Source organism: Corythoichthys intestinalis, chromosome 10 (genome assembly GCF_030265065.1).
Source record: "Corythoichthys intestinalis isolate RoL2023-P3 chromosome 10, ASM3026506v1, whole genome shotgun sequence".
Classification (NCBI taxonomy): Eukaryota; Metazoa; Chordata; class Actinopteri; order Syngnathiformes; family Syngnathidae; genus Corythoichthys; species Corythoichthys intestinalis.
In genome coordinates, this window is record NC_080404.1 from 23696353 (window position 1) to 23714468 (window position 18116).

Here is an 18116-nt window from a genome sequence, read left to right on the forward strand (position 1 = left end):
AGTTGAGTACACGAACCCTCTTGCACAGTTTAGCCTTTATTGTTGTTGTTTTTGAGATGTTAATAGTTAGCGCCGAGCACTAAGCTAATTAATATTCGCTAACGTGTATTTCATATGCAGAACGTGTAAAACTATGATTAAGTAAAGCGGTAACACTACAACCATGCGAAATAGTACAGAAATCTGTGAAAATAAATATATTGGTTAAAAGACACTTTGTTTCCAGAAAATGTGGAATTCATTCCACCTGTGTAAACATTATTGTATTGTTGAGAGAAATATGTACTCCCTTTAAAAAGGTTAATGTTTTTGCACTTTCTTGTAAAAAATAAATAAATAAATAAAAAAGCAGCTTAAGGGCAGCTTTTTGTTGTATAGTCATGTTTCCATCACTCCTGTTAAATCGTTTGGATATTTTAAATAATGGACATAAATTTGTTTGGCTACTTTATTAATTAGTAATGTACGATGCATCGATAATCGTGATAACCGTGATCATCGTCGATACAGTGATCATCGTTCAATAATCGAATCGTAGCACCCTGAATCGTAAGCGAATCGAATCGAATTGTGCTATAGTAGTAGCAAGTATAACACAACTTAAAATTGCTATAAAAGTCTCAGATTTTACACTGGATGCACAAAAATCACCAAATGCAGAGATAATCACCTATGTTTTCAGGATCAATAGCAATATTTAACATATACGTTTTTGAGCAAAATAGCCACTTAATTTTTTTTTTTACTTACTGCAAGTTTTCAACAGCTAATAAATCACTCAATTTAACATCAGAAACTTAATACTTGAGGAAAACATGCAGAATCAATCATATATAATATGTAAATACATAATTAATAAATTCTATATACAATCACAACTTATTATAGAATAGAACATCCCTTTATTATTATCCACTATATACTGTTAACGAACGAGGCTAGCGGCCGCCTGGCGTAAAAGGAGCTTTTCTGGTGAAAATTCATGTGAATAAATGCTTAAATCCCCGAATTCTTCATAGATATAGATGTAAAACAGTCTCGATTTTTGGTTAAAAGCAAAGAAACCGTACAGTTAGCGTTTATTTTACGTATATTGACGAAGTACCATGCTACTATGTTAGCGGATGAGGCTAGCGGCCGCCTGGCGTAAACGGAGCTTTTCTGGCGAAAATTCTTGTGACTAAATGCTTAAATCCCCGATTTCTTCATAGATATGGACGTAAAACAGTCTCGATTCTTGGTTAAAAGCAAAGAAACCGTACAGTTAGGGTTTATTTTATGAATATTGACAAAGTACCATGCTACTATGTTAGCGAATGAGGCTAGCGGTCGCCTGGCGTAAAAGGAGCTTTTCTGGCAAAAATTCTTGTAAATAAATGCTTAAATCCCCAATTTCTTCATAGATATGGACGTAAAACAGTCTCGATTCTTGGTTAAAAGCAAAGAAACCGTACAGTTAGCGTTTATTTTACGTATATTGACGAAGTACCATGCTACTATGTTAGCAAATGAGGCTAGCGGCCGCCTGGTGTAAACGGAGCTTTTCTGGTGAAAATTCTTGTGAATAAATGCTTAAATCCCCAAATTCTTCATAGATATGAACGTAAAAGTCTTGATTCTTGGTTAAAAGTAAACTATGAGGCTAGTCAGTTACGAAAATTACCCGCCTCCATGTGCACACAGAGAAGAAAATTCCTGCGAAAAGATGCTTCAATCACGCATGCATGGTACAAAAAATTATAGTATTTACCTTGACTCTTCGAACAAATCACTCCTGAGACAATCCTTCCTGTTTGTATGCAGTTCAGCTTTCGTAGTTAAATCCAATCGCAAGTAAGTCCAATCTTAAATCCGACATGAGCGTGTGCCGTCTTCGGCTATTACTAAACGAAGCTCGGCTCCCTCCGATAAGGCGTCGCGCAAAGAATGACGAAGTGACACGTCAATAGTGATGATCTTTGTGTTGCTCTCCGTTGTGATAAGGCAATGCCACAGTGGCTTAAAGACTAGCAGCACATTCGATATATTTACTTGAAATAAATGCTACAGTAACTGCCCGTTTTTTTTTTTTTTTTTTGCTTTTAACCAAGAATCGAGACTGTTTTACGTCCATATCTATAAAGAATTCTGGGATTTAAGCATATATTCACAATAATTCCGTTGTGTTATCAGTTGGATATCTGGCGCTACTTGTTTTAGGACAGAACGTCCTGCTCTTTGTCCTGGAGTGCCCGGGAGAACTGATTGCGAGAGTTGGTGCGTCAATCTTGCTCATGACCCACACGTTGGGCTTCTGTGATAAGATGGCATTGTGTATGTTTTATGCCCTATATTCTGCTTCTTTTCATTAAACTATGGTATAAGCGCTATTTATTTTATATTGGGTGTCTTAGAGTAATACAAACAGTCCTACAGTAAATATGAGAAATGATACTATTCCCTGATTGATTATATTACGTGCAGGGGTGAAAGTGGCTAGAATTTCTTGCCGGAACTCCCTAACATAAAGTTCGCCACAGAGCCCTTTTTTGTTTTGTTTTGTTTTGTGTGTGTGTGTGTGTGGGGGGGGGGCTTAAACCTCCTAAAACCACCAAAATGCAAGAACTTTTGGCACAGTCATAAATATAACACACAATAAAACAGAACAGGTTTCACAGTGGTTAGCACGTTCCCCTCACAGTTCTGATACCAAGGGTTCAATCCCGGGCTCCGGCCTTCCAGTGTGGAGTTTGCATGTTCTCACCATGCCTGCGTTGGTTTTCTCCTGGTGTGTGTGAAAGCAGGGCTACAAACATGGCAAGCTGGAAATGGCTAAATTAAACTGAAAACATAACGAAATTAAAATGTCAATCATTACGTTCGGGTCGGGGTTCTCGCTAAATTTTTTAAATAAATATATATTTACAGTACCTTGCAAAAGTATTCGGCCCCCTTGAATCTTGCAACCTTTCGCCACATTTCAGGCTTCAAACATAAAGATATGAAATTTAATTTTTTTGTCAAGAATCAACAACAAGTGGGACACAATCGTAAAGTGGAACAACATTTATTGGATAATTTAAACTTTTTTAACAAATAAAAAACTGAAAAGTGGGGCGTGCAATATTATTTGGCCCCTTTACTTTCAGTGCAGCAAACTCACTCCAGAAGTTCAGTGAGGATCTCTGAATGATCCAATGTTGTCCTAAATGACCGATGATGATAAATAGAATCCACCTGTGTGTAATCAAGTCTCCGTATAAATGCACCTGCGCTGTGATAGTCTCAGGGTTCTGTTTAAAGTGCAGAGAGCATTATGAAAACCAAGGAACACACCAGGCAGGTCCGAGATACTGTTGTGGAGAAGTTTAAAGTTGGATTTGGATACAAAAAGATTTCCCAAGCTTTAAACATCTCAAGGAGCACTGTGCAAGCCATCATATTGAAATGGAAGGAGCATCAGACCACTGCAAATCTACCAAGACCCGGCCGTCCTTCCAAACTTTCTTCTCAAACAAGGAGAAAACTGATCAGAGATGCAGCCAAGAGGCCCATGATCACTCTGGATGAACTGCAGAGATCTACAGCTGAGGTGGGAGAGTCTGTCCATAGGACAACAATCAGTCGTACACTGCAAAAATCTGGCCTTTATGGAAGAGTGGCAAGAAGAAAGCCATTTCTCAAAGATATCCATAAAAAGTCTCGTTTAAAGTTTGCCACAAGCCACCTGGGAGACACACCAAACATGTGGAAGAAGGTGCTCTGGTCAGATGAAACCAAAATTGAACTTTTTGGCCACAATGCAAAACGATATGTTTGGCGTAAAAGCAATACAGCTCATCACCCTGAACACACCATCCCCACTGTCAAACATGGTGATGGCAGCATCATGGTTTGGGCCTGCTTTTCTTCAGCAGGGACAGGGAAGATGGTTAAAATTGACGGGAAGATGGATGCAGCCAAATACAGGAACATTCTGGAAGAAAACCTGTTGGTATCTGCACAAGACCTGAGACTGGGACGGAGATTTATCTTCCAACAGGACAATGATCCAAAACATAAAGCCAAATCTACAATGGAATGGTTCAAAAATAAACGTATCCAGGTGTTAGAATGGCCAAGTCAAAGTCCAGACCTGAATCCAATCGAGAATCTGTGGAAAGAGCTGAAGACTGCTGTTCACAAACACTCTCCATCCAACCTCACTGAGCTCGAGCTGTTTTGCAAGGAAGACTGGGCAAGAATGTCAGTCTCTCGATGTGCAAAACTGATAGAAACATACCCCAAGCGACTTGCAGCTGTAATTGGAGCAAAACGTGGCGCTACAAAGTATTAACGCAAGGAGGCCGAATAATATTGCACGCCCCACTTTTCAGTTTTTTATTTGTTAAAAAAGTTTAAATTATCCAATAAATTTTGTTCCACTTCACGATTGTGTCCCACTTGTTGATTCTTGACAAAAAATTAAAATTTTATATCTATATTTGAAGCCTGAAATGTGGCGAAAGGTTGCAAGGTTCAAGGGGGCCGAATACTTTTGCAAGGCACTGTATATACTGTACGTATACCAAAACGATGTATGGATGTTAAACAAAGGAATACTTATCAAATAAATAATTAGGATAAAAAAGACAAGGCGCTGTATGGTCATTGCAGAGCCAGAGCGTGCCATGCGCCCTCTTTTTACCCTTTCTCCTCTGCGATGCAAAACCGCATGTTTATTTACATTTTACAAACTTTTCCAGCGTTATTTCATTGTGCAAATGCATTTAAAATGATCATAAAAATATTTAGACTATTTAAACATTAAGAAAAGTTGCGGGTTTTTTCTGCCAACTGAGAATTCGTTACAAAAGACAGGCTTTAATGCGCAGGCATTGTCACCAAATGTGATCACGCAAAACGCAACCAGTCCGTTTTTCCAAGCAGCAAGCAGTGATCTGTCTAGGTCTGACTGGAGCATCCCTTCCCTCTCCTCACAAATAATACATAGAATTTTGAGGGGGTTTTTTTCTCGGGCTTGGGCCTACAAATAAAATATAAAATTTCTTTTTTTTTCCGGGCTCGGGCCTACAAATAAAACATAATATTTTGGGGGGTTTTCGGGCCTGCAAATCAAGTTAATTGATCGGGCTCGGGCGGGTCGGGCATTAATACCAGCGGACCCGGGTCGGGTCGGGCTGGATTTTTTTAGGCCCGATTTTACCTCTTGATGACTTTAAATTGGTTGCAGTTACACGTCGGGGAACGCTCCCTCCGGAACAAAACACGACAGGATTTGACCAACATTGTGACAATGCTGACCAAAAATGACGTAATGTCCAGGTTATAAAATCGCCCAGCAGCCTTCCACGCAGAGTGCCAGTGGGCAACACAGGTCAAGTCTGTGAAAGCGTCCAACCGGCTTCATTCTCGGAATCTTTTCATCCACGAAAGCAATGACGAGAGTAAATCCTGCGTTACCTTATACGGGAAATTCCCTGGTAATATGTGTGAAAAGGGCTACAGGCAATGCGACTTGTCAGATAGAGAGAGACGCTGGGGAGAACTACGTAGAATAAATGAATAATAAAAATCAGTGAAAACGGATGACGCTAAGCAAGCTCATTATTAGGCTTGTATTGTTAACACTTGTGTATGTAAATCTGACATTAGTAGATTGTTCTTATTGGAGATGCGTGTGTGGCAGTGTGGCATTTTTTTTTTTTTTTTTTTAAACATTGGGTTTTGACAGTTGCTGTCATATTTTCGGGATCAAAGCACCGTATGCCGGAACGGCGTTCCGCCAAGAAATACGATGGTGCGTTCCGGCCCACTTTCATCCCTGATTACGTCTGTTAGAATAATGCAAACAGTTAGATGGTGCCTATGTGAAACGGTACCATCTCCTTCAATACCATTATGAAGTCTATGCTGCAATACATATCGTATCTGGATTAGGGGCGGGAACCTCTGGATACCTTACGATACAATACGATTCATGAGTTTATCACTAGTCGATGTCCAATCTATTTGAAGTGGGAGAGTGGCAGCGAATGAACATTCGTTCATTCGCTGCCACCCACCCACTTCAAATTGATTGGATGTCTATGGCCATCAGTGGCAGTCATTGCCAGGCACCTTTGCCTTTTGAGGCATTTATGGGTCACTTTCTGTTGATTTTGGGTTACTGAGAACTCAAGAATGTTCCCAAATGTATAGAAAGTGACTCAAACTCAAAGGAAAATGACCTGTAAATGCCCTAAAATGAACCAGAAGTGACCTGTAAATGCCCACAAGAAATCTTCTGGTCTTAGGGTTTGTCGCAGGCCGAGCAATGGCGGAAAGCACCAGTAAAGATTCGCTGCTGAAGGCGTTCAGTCGCTTCGCGGTGTACGGAGACACGATGGCCAGCGGCAAGGAAATGAACGGCAAGAACTGGGCCAAACTCTGCAAGGACTGCAAGATCATCGACGGCAAGAACGTTAGCGGAACTGACGTTGATATCGTCTTTTCCAAAGTCAAGTGAGGACGCCGCCGCCGTAGTTTTGCGTACGTACCTCGATTGGTATTTTACCACGTGGCGAAAGTTCAATCCCTTGCACATCTTTACGTAGGCAGAGGACAGCTCGCGTGATCACCTTTGATGAGTTCCTGCAAGCTTTGCACGAATTGGCGCCCAAGAGGTTCAAGGGGAAAAGTCGGGAGGATGCCATCGCGGCCATCTACAAGTTGACCGAGGCCGGAGAGCCCAGCAAATCCGGGGTCACGGTCAGAAATCCCAACAGCGCAGGACACATTTTACAAAACTGATTTTCCACTTCAAAAATATCAGCGAAAAAAAAATATTTTGTTAAATACACGTTTGAAATAGAAAATGTCAAAAAATAGAATTTAGAATAATACGACTCCAAAAACAAATTGTTAAATTACAATACCTGGGCTTAGCATCAAACGGTATTGAAAAAAATAAATAAATAAGGATCCAAGTACAACAAAGGAACAACTGGCTAACTTACATAGCAAAAGTTTGCTAGCTTAAATGCTATGACATGCTAACGGTTTTTTACAATGCGCTTAACAAATTGTTCAAACACATATTCCCAAATACAGACAGCTAAATATACCTATAAACTGAATTACAAATGCATAAAAAACATATTAACTCAAACAAAAGCTTACCTTATGTTGGTCTTGACAGGGAGCAACTGGATTCAGTCACATTAAATGAGTTGTCATATTTACTGTTGCCAGATGAGGGAAGTGTATCCACTCAAATCAATAAAACTAAATGGAAACACTTTCAAAACAAACCATTACAATGCCACTCTAATTAAACAAATACTCAAAGCAGTAAAATATGATTCGAAGCTTTTTTCTGATCGAATTACTCGAGTTAATCGATTAATCGTTGCAGCTACGTATGTGCTGGTATGATGTTCTGACGGTACAATTACCTGAAGCCAATATATCACGGTATTGCAATTACAGCTCTAAAATGTGTTACTTTGAGATATCTGGATTAAAAACAACAAATTTTTAAAAAATTAATCACGTTACAATATTTAACGCAATTAACGCATGCGCGGAACGACCCACTCAAGCTTTGCCGCGAACAGACTACAATGGCGCCGTTTGAAGTATATTGAGAGCTAAGGTCAGAGACAAGCAAGAGGAGTGGACACAACGGGTGCTGCTGTTATTTTCAATATGACCGGCATTGTCAGATTGAGCAGTGAGGAAGAAAGTGGTCGAGCGAAAGAGGGAGCGAGAGAGTAGAGAGAGTGCGCAGTTAGCGCAGGCTCAAGTGCTGCGTCCCCCATATGCTTTTTGTTTTGTACCCACAAAAAGCCATCCAACGCCTCTCGGTGTCTATATGTACGCCGCAGTCCTCCTCAGGAGGAAATCAGACGAACCAAGCCAACATGAATCGCCGGTCCTTAGCACCGCCAATTACCAAGTTGGGCGAATTGGTAGCGCAGGCATTTATTGGAGCCCCGCTATTTAATGAAATAAGTGGTAGCATCTCTTCCACAACTGCCATAACTATTGTGGCAAGCGACATGGGGAAGAATAACTGGAGATGATCTTTTTCTTAACACCATGTATTGTACTCAACGCAGAGAAGATATAGCATTTGCAGCAACCACTGTGACTCATGATTGCTCAAATTCCCATCATGCATTTGGGCAGTTAAGAACATTTAAGTCGCTACAGTATCATTTAGTGAAAGCACAACAAAAATAATATACCTATCGCTCAAAAATAAAATAATGTTCACAAAAAGAAAAGTGCTTAATGCAAAGAGATCTGGCATTCCCAGTCAAAATAGCTATGCAAAATAATACTCTATTGAAACATTAAGTTTAGCTCAACAAATACACTAGATGGCAATATTTAGTAACAATAACCCTAACCCTAACCTGTACTCACATTTGTCTTTTAAGAATTACGGATCTTTCTATCCGTGGATCCCTTTCACAGAAAGAATGTTAATGTTAATGCCGTCTTGTGGATTTAATATTATAATAAACAAATACAGTACTTATGTACAGTATGTTGAGGGTATATATCAGTCTTGTCTTATCGTTCTATTCCAACAATAATTTACAGAAAAATATGGCATATTTTAGAGATGGTTTGAATTGCGATTAATTGCGATTAATTACGATTAATTAATTTTTAAGCTGTGATTAACTCGATTGAAAATTTTAATCGTTTGACAGCCCTAATATATGTATATTCTTTATAAAATTCATATAAATGCAGTCCTTTTGGTGAGCCTAAACCCACAGACACAGCTCAACATTATTACCATCAGAACAAAACTAATTGAATTTCCATAAAAAGCACGTGCGTATGACTTGTATCATGTTTACATTATACACACACTATTTCTCAACACAGACAGTTGACGGAAACACCACGTTTTATCACCGCTAGACACACTAAACACGCTGGAGTTAACTCTCGTTGCTGGTGGGAAACGTTCATGACAGTGTTTACTAACCTTTAATTTTGTATGATTGCAAAATCATATTGGAGGTATTGCCTCCTGGGCAGCCACCCCCCTGCAAGCCTGTTTGACATGTTGGTTGGCCCTCCTCCTCTAAGCCGCGGCCGTCCGTAACTTTTCTGTAGCCGAATACCCACACCCATATGAATAGCCCATACCAGCGATTTTGTTTTCTCTTATGGGAGAAAAAGTTCAGGAGTTTCACTTACTCCAGCCATCGTGTTGCACAGCTGACTCACTGACACTGAGCAACAACCGGTGAAGAAGGGTTTAGCCTTGCAGCTGCAAGCTAGGGATTTCTCCCTGCATTTTTGGGACATAAAAAATAGCTAATTCCGTAGGGACAGTATGATGGAATTTTTTTTGCGGTTTTGAAACCGTGACGTTGTCATACCACGGTATACCTTGAAGCTGGTAATCGCCACATGTCCACGTGAAAGTGCCCTAAGTCACCCAAAATAATCAGAAAGTGACTGCGAATCAACAGAAAGTGAGCGAAATCAGCAGAAAGTAAATCGGGCACATGCAGCACCCACAAAAATGTAATTCTTTTTGATATTTAAAAAAACCAACAAAAAACGCCCAAAATCAACAGGAGGTGATTGAAAACCGACAGAAAGCCACCCTCCGCTAACATGTTGGTTGGCCCTCCTCTAATCAGCGGTTGTCTGTAACTTTTCTGTTGCCGAAGTATTCCAGTACCAGCGATTTTGTTTTCTTCAATGGGGAAAAAAGTTCCAGCCATCTTGTCGTACAGCTGAAGCCTTGCAGCGGCAAGCGAGGGATTTCCAAGCATTTTTGGGACATAAAAAGCTAAAACCAGAGGGACGGTATGACAGCAAATTTTTGCGATATTGAAACCTTGACGTTTTCATACCACGGTATACCTTGAAATCTGTAATCGGTAATGTGTAGTTGCAGCACTAATCACTAGTTTAGTAAAAAATAACTTTTAAAATACAATTTACTCAAAAAACAGGCTGGAAATATTTTCCCGACATGACTCAATGTTCATTCATTTTAACGGAGGCGGCACAGTACTACCTAAAATAAGTATATCGTAATACGACCGTTTAGCCGTGCTGAAGTTCCCTAATATCTTTTTTTTTCTCTTGATATAACATGAAATGACATCATATGACGACTTTAATCCCGTAATATTAGGATTAGTTTCTCGTAATACTACAGTGATCCCTCGCTACTTCGCGCTTCAAACTTTGCGCCCTCAGTCCACCATTTTTTTTTTCAATTAAAATAAAAAATACAGATGAGCTGTCCAAAGCCGATCGTGTAGTCTCACTCTCAGCTCCCCCCAACCCCCCCCACCCGCTCTCTGTTGCTCAGGCAGTGCACTGGAGTTTAGTGCTGCAACCATTAATCGATTAACTCGAGCATTCGGTTGGAATTTTCATTAACATTCGAATTAAATTTTGCTGCTTCGAGTATTCGTTTAACTAAAGTGGTGTTGTAATGGTTTGTTTAGTAAGTGTTTGCCTTTAGTTTTATTGATTTGGGTGGATACACTGCCCTATAGTCTGCCTCATTCACATGGCTGAATCCATTTGCTCCCTGTTAAGACCAACATAAGCTGAGTTTTTGTTTGAGCTAATGTTTTTGTTCATGCATTCGTAATTTAGTTTAAAGGTATATTTAGCCAATTTTTGTAGGAATATGTGTCTGAACCATTTGTTTAGAACATTGTATAAACTAAAAAAAAACATTAGTACCGTATTGGCCCGAATATAAGACGGTGTTTTTTGTATTGAAATAGGACTGAAAAAGAGGGGGTCGTCTTCTATTCGTGGTCTAGACATTATATCCATTCACAATGTTAGATGGCGCACAGATATCATTGAAGCGATGCTGTCATGACAGATCTCAGCTACTCTCCCCATTCACGACGCTAGATGGGGCCAGATATCATTGAAGTGATGTTCTGTCATGACAGATCTCAGCTACTCAGCTAGTTTAACCAGTTCGCATTATTTTATTGCAATGTTTGTCCTTATTCAGATTTGTTTCAAGACTACAGTTATAGTTAGACTTTTTCTCTCAAATATATTGTTATAATCATTTGTTTCGGATGTACTGTAATTATTTTCTGTATAAAAATTAATTTGGTGTTCAAAAAGTCTTTTTTCAAACTTGAGTCTTGAAAATGAGGGGGTCGTCTTATAATGAGGGCCGTCTTATATTCGGGCCAATACGGTATTTTATAGCATTTAGGCTAGCGGACTTTTACTATGCAAGTTAGCCAATTGTTGTACCTAGATTCTTATTTATTTCTTTATTTTCTACACAGTTTGAGGCTCAGCTAAGTTTTTTTTTTTTTTAAATTATGTTCCTTATCCGATTACTCGATTATTCGAACTAACCAGTTCATCGATAAATCGACTACTAAAATAATCGATAGCTGCAGCCTTACTGGAGTTGCTTATTAAAGTTAAAAATGATTGACAGATGTTTGTGTTTCATGTTCCCAGAGTCACAAACTTCAAATGCATCGCATGCGTCAATCATCATTTAACTTGTTAAACAGTACTGTCGAAACTCATTGTGTGTTAGTGAGCCGCTTGAGCGGATTTGAATGGACTCACTCAATGAAGCATTTAATGAAGACAAGCATTTTTATACTTTATTGTTTAAAAAATAATAATTCAATGGGACAATAACATATTTAAAACTTGTAATTACTTCATTTGAAGTGCTTAAAAAACTTTTTTTTTTTTTAAACTTAGAAAAACGAGGGATCACTGTACGCGATATTACGTGCGACTCTTTTCTCATGACAAAGTGAGGTAACATTACGACTTGACAACTTGTAAGACTTTTTCACATAACGTAATGACATAGTTGTGTAATTTTTTTTCTCGTATGACGTAAAGTTACGCAATATTACAAAGTTATTCTCATCGTGATTTGAAGCTCGTAATATGACAACTTCATTTGTAGGCCGATTTTTTCCCCCTTACTTTGCATGGCCCTAATATTCTGGTCATTTCCCCCCAAATATGGCGCGTGAGTATGTTTGTGTGTTGTTTTTGACAGAAATCGGTGAGATCTGGCGCGGTGGACCGCCTGACAGACACGTCTTTGTACACGGGCTCGCACAAGGAACGCTTTGATGTGAGTGGCCGAGGACGAGGCCGCGAGGGACGCGAGGACATTGTCAACAACACGGGATATGTCGCCGCTTACAAGAACGAAGGAACATTCGATGATAAAACGAGCGGAAAATGAAGCGCCCTTCAACTTTGACCTCTGCTTTTTATTATACAGTATACGTGTGTTGTGTTTTAGTTCCTGTCATCTGACTTCATTAAATATTTCTGTGTGTGGTAATTAGTGGCTGGCTGGCTATGTGGTGTTAGCTGATCCCCATACTGTACCGATGCCACGTTTTTTTGAAAACACCGTTGTTTTTGTTCTTGTTTTTTCTAACATACAGTGGGTGGCGTCCAAAGGGGTTTAATTTATTTGTACTGTTTCCTTGCTGCGTGTTTATTATCACCAGGGTTCTCACTAATGTGTTATGTAATCTGAATACTTTCTTTCAGTAACATCTAATGCGTTCATTTTTCCAAACCAGTAATCTGATTAAAGTTAGTTTCCTTAGTTTCTGTGCTTCACTCTTTTGTTATTGCCTCATAATGTATGTAGAATGAAGAATATTGTAGTCATGTACGAAGAGCATTTTGAATTGAAAATGTAAGAAAGGTTCGCACTATGAGTTTGTTTCCATAGTAACCGCTTACAGTTACTTCCTGTTTTGGTCTCGAGTTTTGGGATGTGTCAGTGTGGGTGCACATTCGAGCCAAGTGCAGCCATCTATTGAGATGTTTGAGGGAATGTTGATCTGTGTGCGTCCATTAATGTACATGAGTATTTTTCCTTCATTCTGGAGGGTTCCACCGATAGCTTTACTGTTTACTGTATGAGCATTGTTTTCATCATAGTCTTGTTGCACATTTATGCCATTCGGTGACGTGTTCGTTTAACATCTTTGGGTAGAGGAGTGCCAAAAAAATCGATTATTACATGCATCGCGATTCAACACGTGACGATTCGATTACGATTCATAAAGGTAAAAAAAAAAACGATGATTTTCCCTCATAACTTTATGACAGCCGCATGTAGCGGAACAAAATTCAAGACACGTCTGCCGCACGGGCACCGTTAACGGACGCATGCACAACGTTATGATAGATGCTCCTGGTTACTGGGAGAGAGATTTACTCCTTTTTAAAAGACTGGAAAATGAATTTGTGTATGAGACAGGCAGGCAGGCAGGCAGGCAGGAACAAGAGCGACCCGATGGTCGCGCTTTTGTGCGCAAGTTATTTTTTAGAGCGAGAGGGGAAGAGAGATAGTTCGGGAAGAGAAATTGTTCGTTGCACCTTGTCTTTCAGATGTCCAGCAGTAGTTTTAAGGCATTTCAATTGAAAAATGTGCTAAGACCTGTGTGCGTCTATAAGAGGTGAGAGCACGAACCCTCTTGTACTGTTTGGCCTTTACTGGACTGTCTCAGAAAATTAGAATACACAATATTCTAATTTTTTGAGACAGTCCTGTGTATATATACAGGACTGTCTCAGGAAATTAGAATACACAATATTCTAATTTCCTGACTGTCTCAGGAAATTAGAATATTGTGTATTCTAATTTCCTGAGACAGTCCTGTGTATATATACAGGACTGTCTCAGGAAATTAGAATACACAATATTCTAATTTCCTGACTGTCTCAGGAAATTAGAATATTGTGTATTCTAATTTCCTGAGACAGTCCTGTATATATACACAGGACTGTCTCAAAAAATTAGAATATTGTGTATTCTAATTTCCTGAGACAGTCCAGTATTGTTGTTGTTTTTGAGATGTTAAGAGTTAGCGCCGAGCGCTAAGCTAATTAGCTAATTCGCTGAAGTATTTCATATGCAGAAAGTAAAACCAGTTAAGTACAGCAGTAACACTACAAACATGCGAAATAGTACGTAAATCTGTTGTTGCAAGTGCTGCCTGGGAGCCGACAGGCGTGTGTGCGCGTGGGCGTACAGGGAGAGAAGAAAGTGCGCTGTAATGAGTGTGTATGTGGCTATGTTGGAGGCTGCCAGACTATTTTATGTGCTCGGCAATAAACGTCACAAGTTAAAAGTGATCAAGAGCAGTTGTGATTTCCACCTGTCACTCCAAGAGTTACACAAGGGAGGTAACTGTGAAAACAAAGTATATTGGTTAAAAGAAGTCTTATATCTAAAGACACTTTGTGTCCGGAAAATGTGGAATTCATTCCACCAGTGTAAATTTTATTGTATTATTACAGAAATAAGTACTCCCTTTAAAATGGTGAATGTTTTTGCACTTTCTTGCAAAAAATAAATAAATTAAAAAGCAGCTTAAGGGCAGTTTTTTGTTGTATGGGCATGTTTCCATCGTTTCTGTTTAATCAAGGATATTTTAAATAATGGATATAAATTTGTTAGACTACTTTATTAATCAGTAATGTACGATGCATCGATAATCGTGATAATCGTCAATACCGTGATCATCGTTCAAAAATCAATCGGTAGCACCCTGAATCGTAATCGAATTGTGGGTTGCCGAAGATGGCACACTCCTAATCTTGGGGAGCATCTTTGGAATGTGTTGTAAGTCAGATTGAGTGTATAGTGCTCAGTGGCCGCCACGTTGTGCGGCCAAATTGACCGCGTTTGTGTACGCCGACTTCAGGACTGTACACGCGCAATTGCGCCCGCCCCCACCTTTGTTTTTATTGCACTGTGCAATTCATTTGTGTGTTGTTGATTATTGTGCAGTCAATTTGCATTGTTTTACATTGGCACTGATATGCTGTTAACCCTAACCTCTAAACCAGGGGTCGGGAACCTATGGCTCGCGAGTCAGATCTGCCTCTTTTGACGGCTGCATCTGGCTCGCAGATGAATCTTTAATTATTTTAAAAGAGTTTCGTTATACTCCTTTGCGCATTGCGCGGAACGGCGATGATCTGCGGTCATACGCTGGTGTTGTGCAGTAATGAGCAGACGTGACTTTTGCTACGTATGTTAACTTTTTTAATGCTCCGACTACACTCCCACACTTCGCACTAGCAAACTAGATGTTCTACGTTAGATCCCCCCAAGTCCTATGCCATTGGCTGCGTGAGCCCAGGGTGATCATGGGACACGTAGTCCATATACTACAACCGGTGTCTAGAAAGCCGGTTTGCAGTCATTTTAGTGGGAAAGTGGCAAACATACATGTTGTTGTGTCCATCTATCCATCAATCGCATAGGCATCGCAGCCTATGTGCGTGTGAGATCAGTAATCGCTTTCAGTTTCATTTTCTGCGTTGTCATCTAATTTTAGGAACCCTTTTGAGAAGATGGCAAAACGAAAAAAAAGACTAGGAGTATCGTACTTTTCAGCAGGACATGAAGACATTAATGCGACACCGTTTTTTTCTCGCTTTGGATGAGTCAACAGACGTAAGCAATTTATCCCAGTTCAGCGTGATTGCAAAGTTCTGACTATGAAAGAGACAACAAGAGGGGAGGATTTATTCAAGTCCTTCACTGAGTTTGGTAAAGAAAAAAATCTAAAGAAAAAAAATCTACCGATAAACTTGTTTCGGTGTGCACTGATGGTGCTCCGTGCATAAGTTTCTCAACCCCTGCATGAAACAGACTACAAAGCCATCGGAAAAACCATACAGCACCAGAAGTTGCATTAATGGTAAGAAATACTCATCATTGGATAGCAACAGCATAACTATGTTATTAAAAATAATTCTGAGATTTATTATACTTTAAAAGTGTTGAAATTACACAAAATGCACACATTACTTGTATTTTTAAGGTTTAAAAATTGTATGGCTCTAACGAAATTACATTAAAAAATATGTGGTGTTCATGGCTCTCTCAGCCAAAAAGGTTCCCGACCCTTGCTCTAAACCCTAACCCGAAATTCAGAATTTTTGACATTAGGCTTAATCTTCGAGTTTGTGGGATTTAAGTAGTCGGTGGAGTTGATTTCAACAAATTCCATGCCGTTTGTCAGTTATTTGTTACTTTCATGGCTCTGTTGTGGCCTAGCTAGCGCAAGTCAATGGTGGTTGAAATCAACTCCATCGACTAAACCTCAGCTAATTGGAAGATTTCTGTTGTCATTCTTATGTTGATGCGGCAAAGGGAGAAAAATTTGTAAAAAGTAACCGATAAATTACTTTTAAAGTATCTTAGTTAGTAATCAGTAAAGTAATTAGCTACTTTTTCGAGGCGTAATTGGTAATTAAATTACTTTTTCAAGTAATCTGTGACAACACTGATTATCACCATCAAGGTGGCATTGTCCTAGTAGATGCTACAATATGTGCTCGTCTCACAATGTTCATTTGAAATTGTTGGAAACCTTATTTTTGGTCAAAAACTTCTGAATTTGACAGTCAAAAACATTTTGAGTAAGCGTTGACTAAAACAAGGTGTGCATTTTCATCAACTAAAAAAAGACCAACGCTTTCTGAAATTAATAAGTATTTTTGTCCAAAAGACTGAGATAAAAATTTAAAAACCAACATTGTTTGAAAACATCTTTAACTATTGCATTGGCACTCGTCAAGTAATTCATCCTTGCCATGATTGCTTGGTCATACGCATGAAGTTGTATTGCGTTGGCATGTATTCCATCCATCCAACCATTATCTGCCGCTTAATCCGGGGTCAGGTCGCGGGGTCAGCAGCTTTAGCCGGGAAGCCCAGACTTCCCTCTCCCCACCCACTCATTGGTCAGGAAATCATTCTAGGATATTCTACAAAACAACTAATGAACAGAAAAACAAGCTATTTTCATCCTTCTACTGCAAGTTTATCCCTAATTGACGTCAATTTATTTGAACTGGGAGGGTGGCAGCGAATGAACGTTTTTGTGTAGAACCCAGTATTTGTGTGAAACCCTTGTGAGTGTGGATATGTTGGCGTCCTATTCCATGCTGCCTGATCGCTAATCATAACACCCGAGTTTCTCTACTTGAGTGTCTCTAATTGCACTAGGGGTGTAGGTTTGGTCTCAATATTGGTAGGAACAATATAACCTGGATGTACACTTTTTACTTGGGACGGGACAATAATAAAACCAAATAGATTGGGTGAACGGGGATCTGGGCTACATTTCCCACCAATATAAACCTAATTTTGAAAACTTCCAGAATAAATGTCTGGATTTTATTAGCAAATTTAGATTAAAATATTTGAACACAAATTCTATTACGTACACAAAACTTGTTAATCATCTCAACTATCCAGGAATGCAAAAAAACAACAACATTTGTCTTAATACCACTTAAAATTGTCTAAATAAAATCAATATGACAAAAAAACTTCTTTGTCAGGGAATAACAAAAATAAATAGAAATGGAGCCTTCCTTCATGTAACACTACTGTTTTTGTCCACAAGCACAGCCAGGCTCGACAAAAATATGAAAGCTCCTTTGGGCTGCTTTAAGACCACATAAATAAAATAAAAATGAAAACTGGGGAGAAGGGAATAAACCTCGGTTCACCACATTTCTTACATTTTAATTAACGTTATCAATGAAAACATCCAGGAAGATATTTCTCTCAAAGCAGCTTCCTCCTCGAGTTTGAGAAATTCGCACAGATTAATGCTATGCGAACTCTGATGCAGGTCGCACTTTCAGTAGCGAAATTTGTGGTGTGTGCCCCACCTCCACAACATTGACATTTTTACATTACTTAAAGTGGCTGCTGTTGTCAGAAAAAAAATATAATATCCCTCGCCTTCGAAGGGGTCGGTGAATGAGTGTGTGTATGTGTGGGGGGTCAAGTCGTCGGAAAAAATGGACTGGCACATTCAGCAAGTGAAAAGGGGTCAATGTAAGTCTGAAAGTAATTAAAGTACTGTAATTCACTTAATAATGGTAGGGTCAGTTCTATCCTTACAACATATGGGAAGACAACATAAATTACTTATGTAACTGAACTCATTATATAATGCAAATAAGGCTGCTTAAAAGTTGGTGTGGCTGGGCTGCCGGCCGCGAGAGTGGGTTGGGGGGTCGGGGCTCCGATCTTGCATCGCCCCGTGGCTGTTCCTGGGCGTTCTCCTGCCTCCGCCTCCCCCTCTCTT

The 18116-nt window shown here is 39.4% G+C and overlaps 1 protein-coding gene across 2 annotated transcripts; it reads left to right on the top strand.

Moving 5' to 3' along the window:
• Positions 1–922: 922 nt before the first annotated feature.
• On the top strand, positions 923–12474 carry LOC130923291 (tubulin polymerization-promoting protein family member 3-like). Of its 2 annotated transcripts, none has more exons than XM_057848893.1 (4): positions 923–972; positions 6276–6483; positions 6576–6729; positions 12023–12474. In XM_057848893.1, exons 2-4 carry the CDS (start codon positions 6296–6298, stop codon positions 12212–12214), a joined length of 534 nt encoding a protein of 177 aa, XP_057704876.1. In that variant the 5' UTR covers positions 923–972; positions 6276–6295; the 3' UTR covers positions 12215–12474. The 2 variants fall into 2 exon arrangements, with proteins under 2 accessions (XP_057704876.1, XP_057704877.1); XM_057848894.1 differs by lacking the exon at positions 923–972 and adding an exon at positions 2189–2256.
• The last annotated feature ends 5642 nt before the right edge of the window (positions 12475–18116 follow it).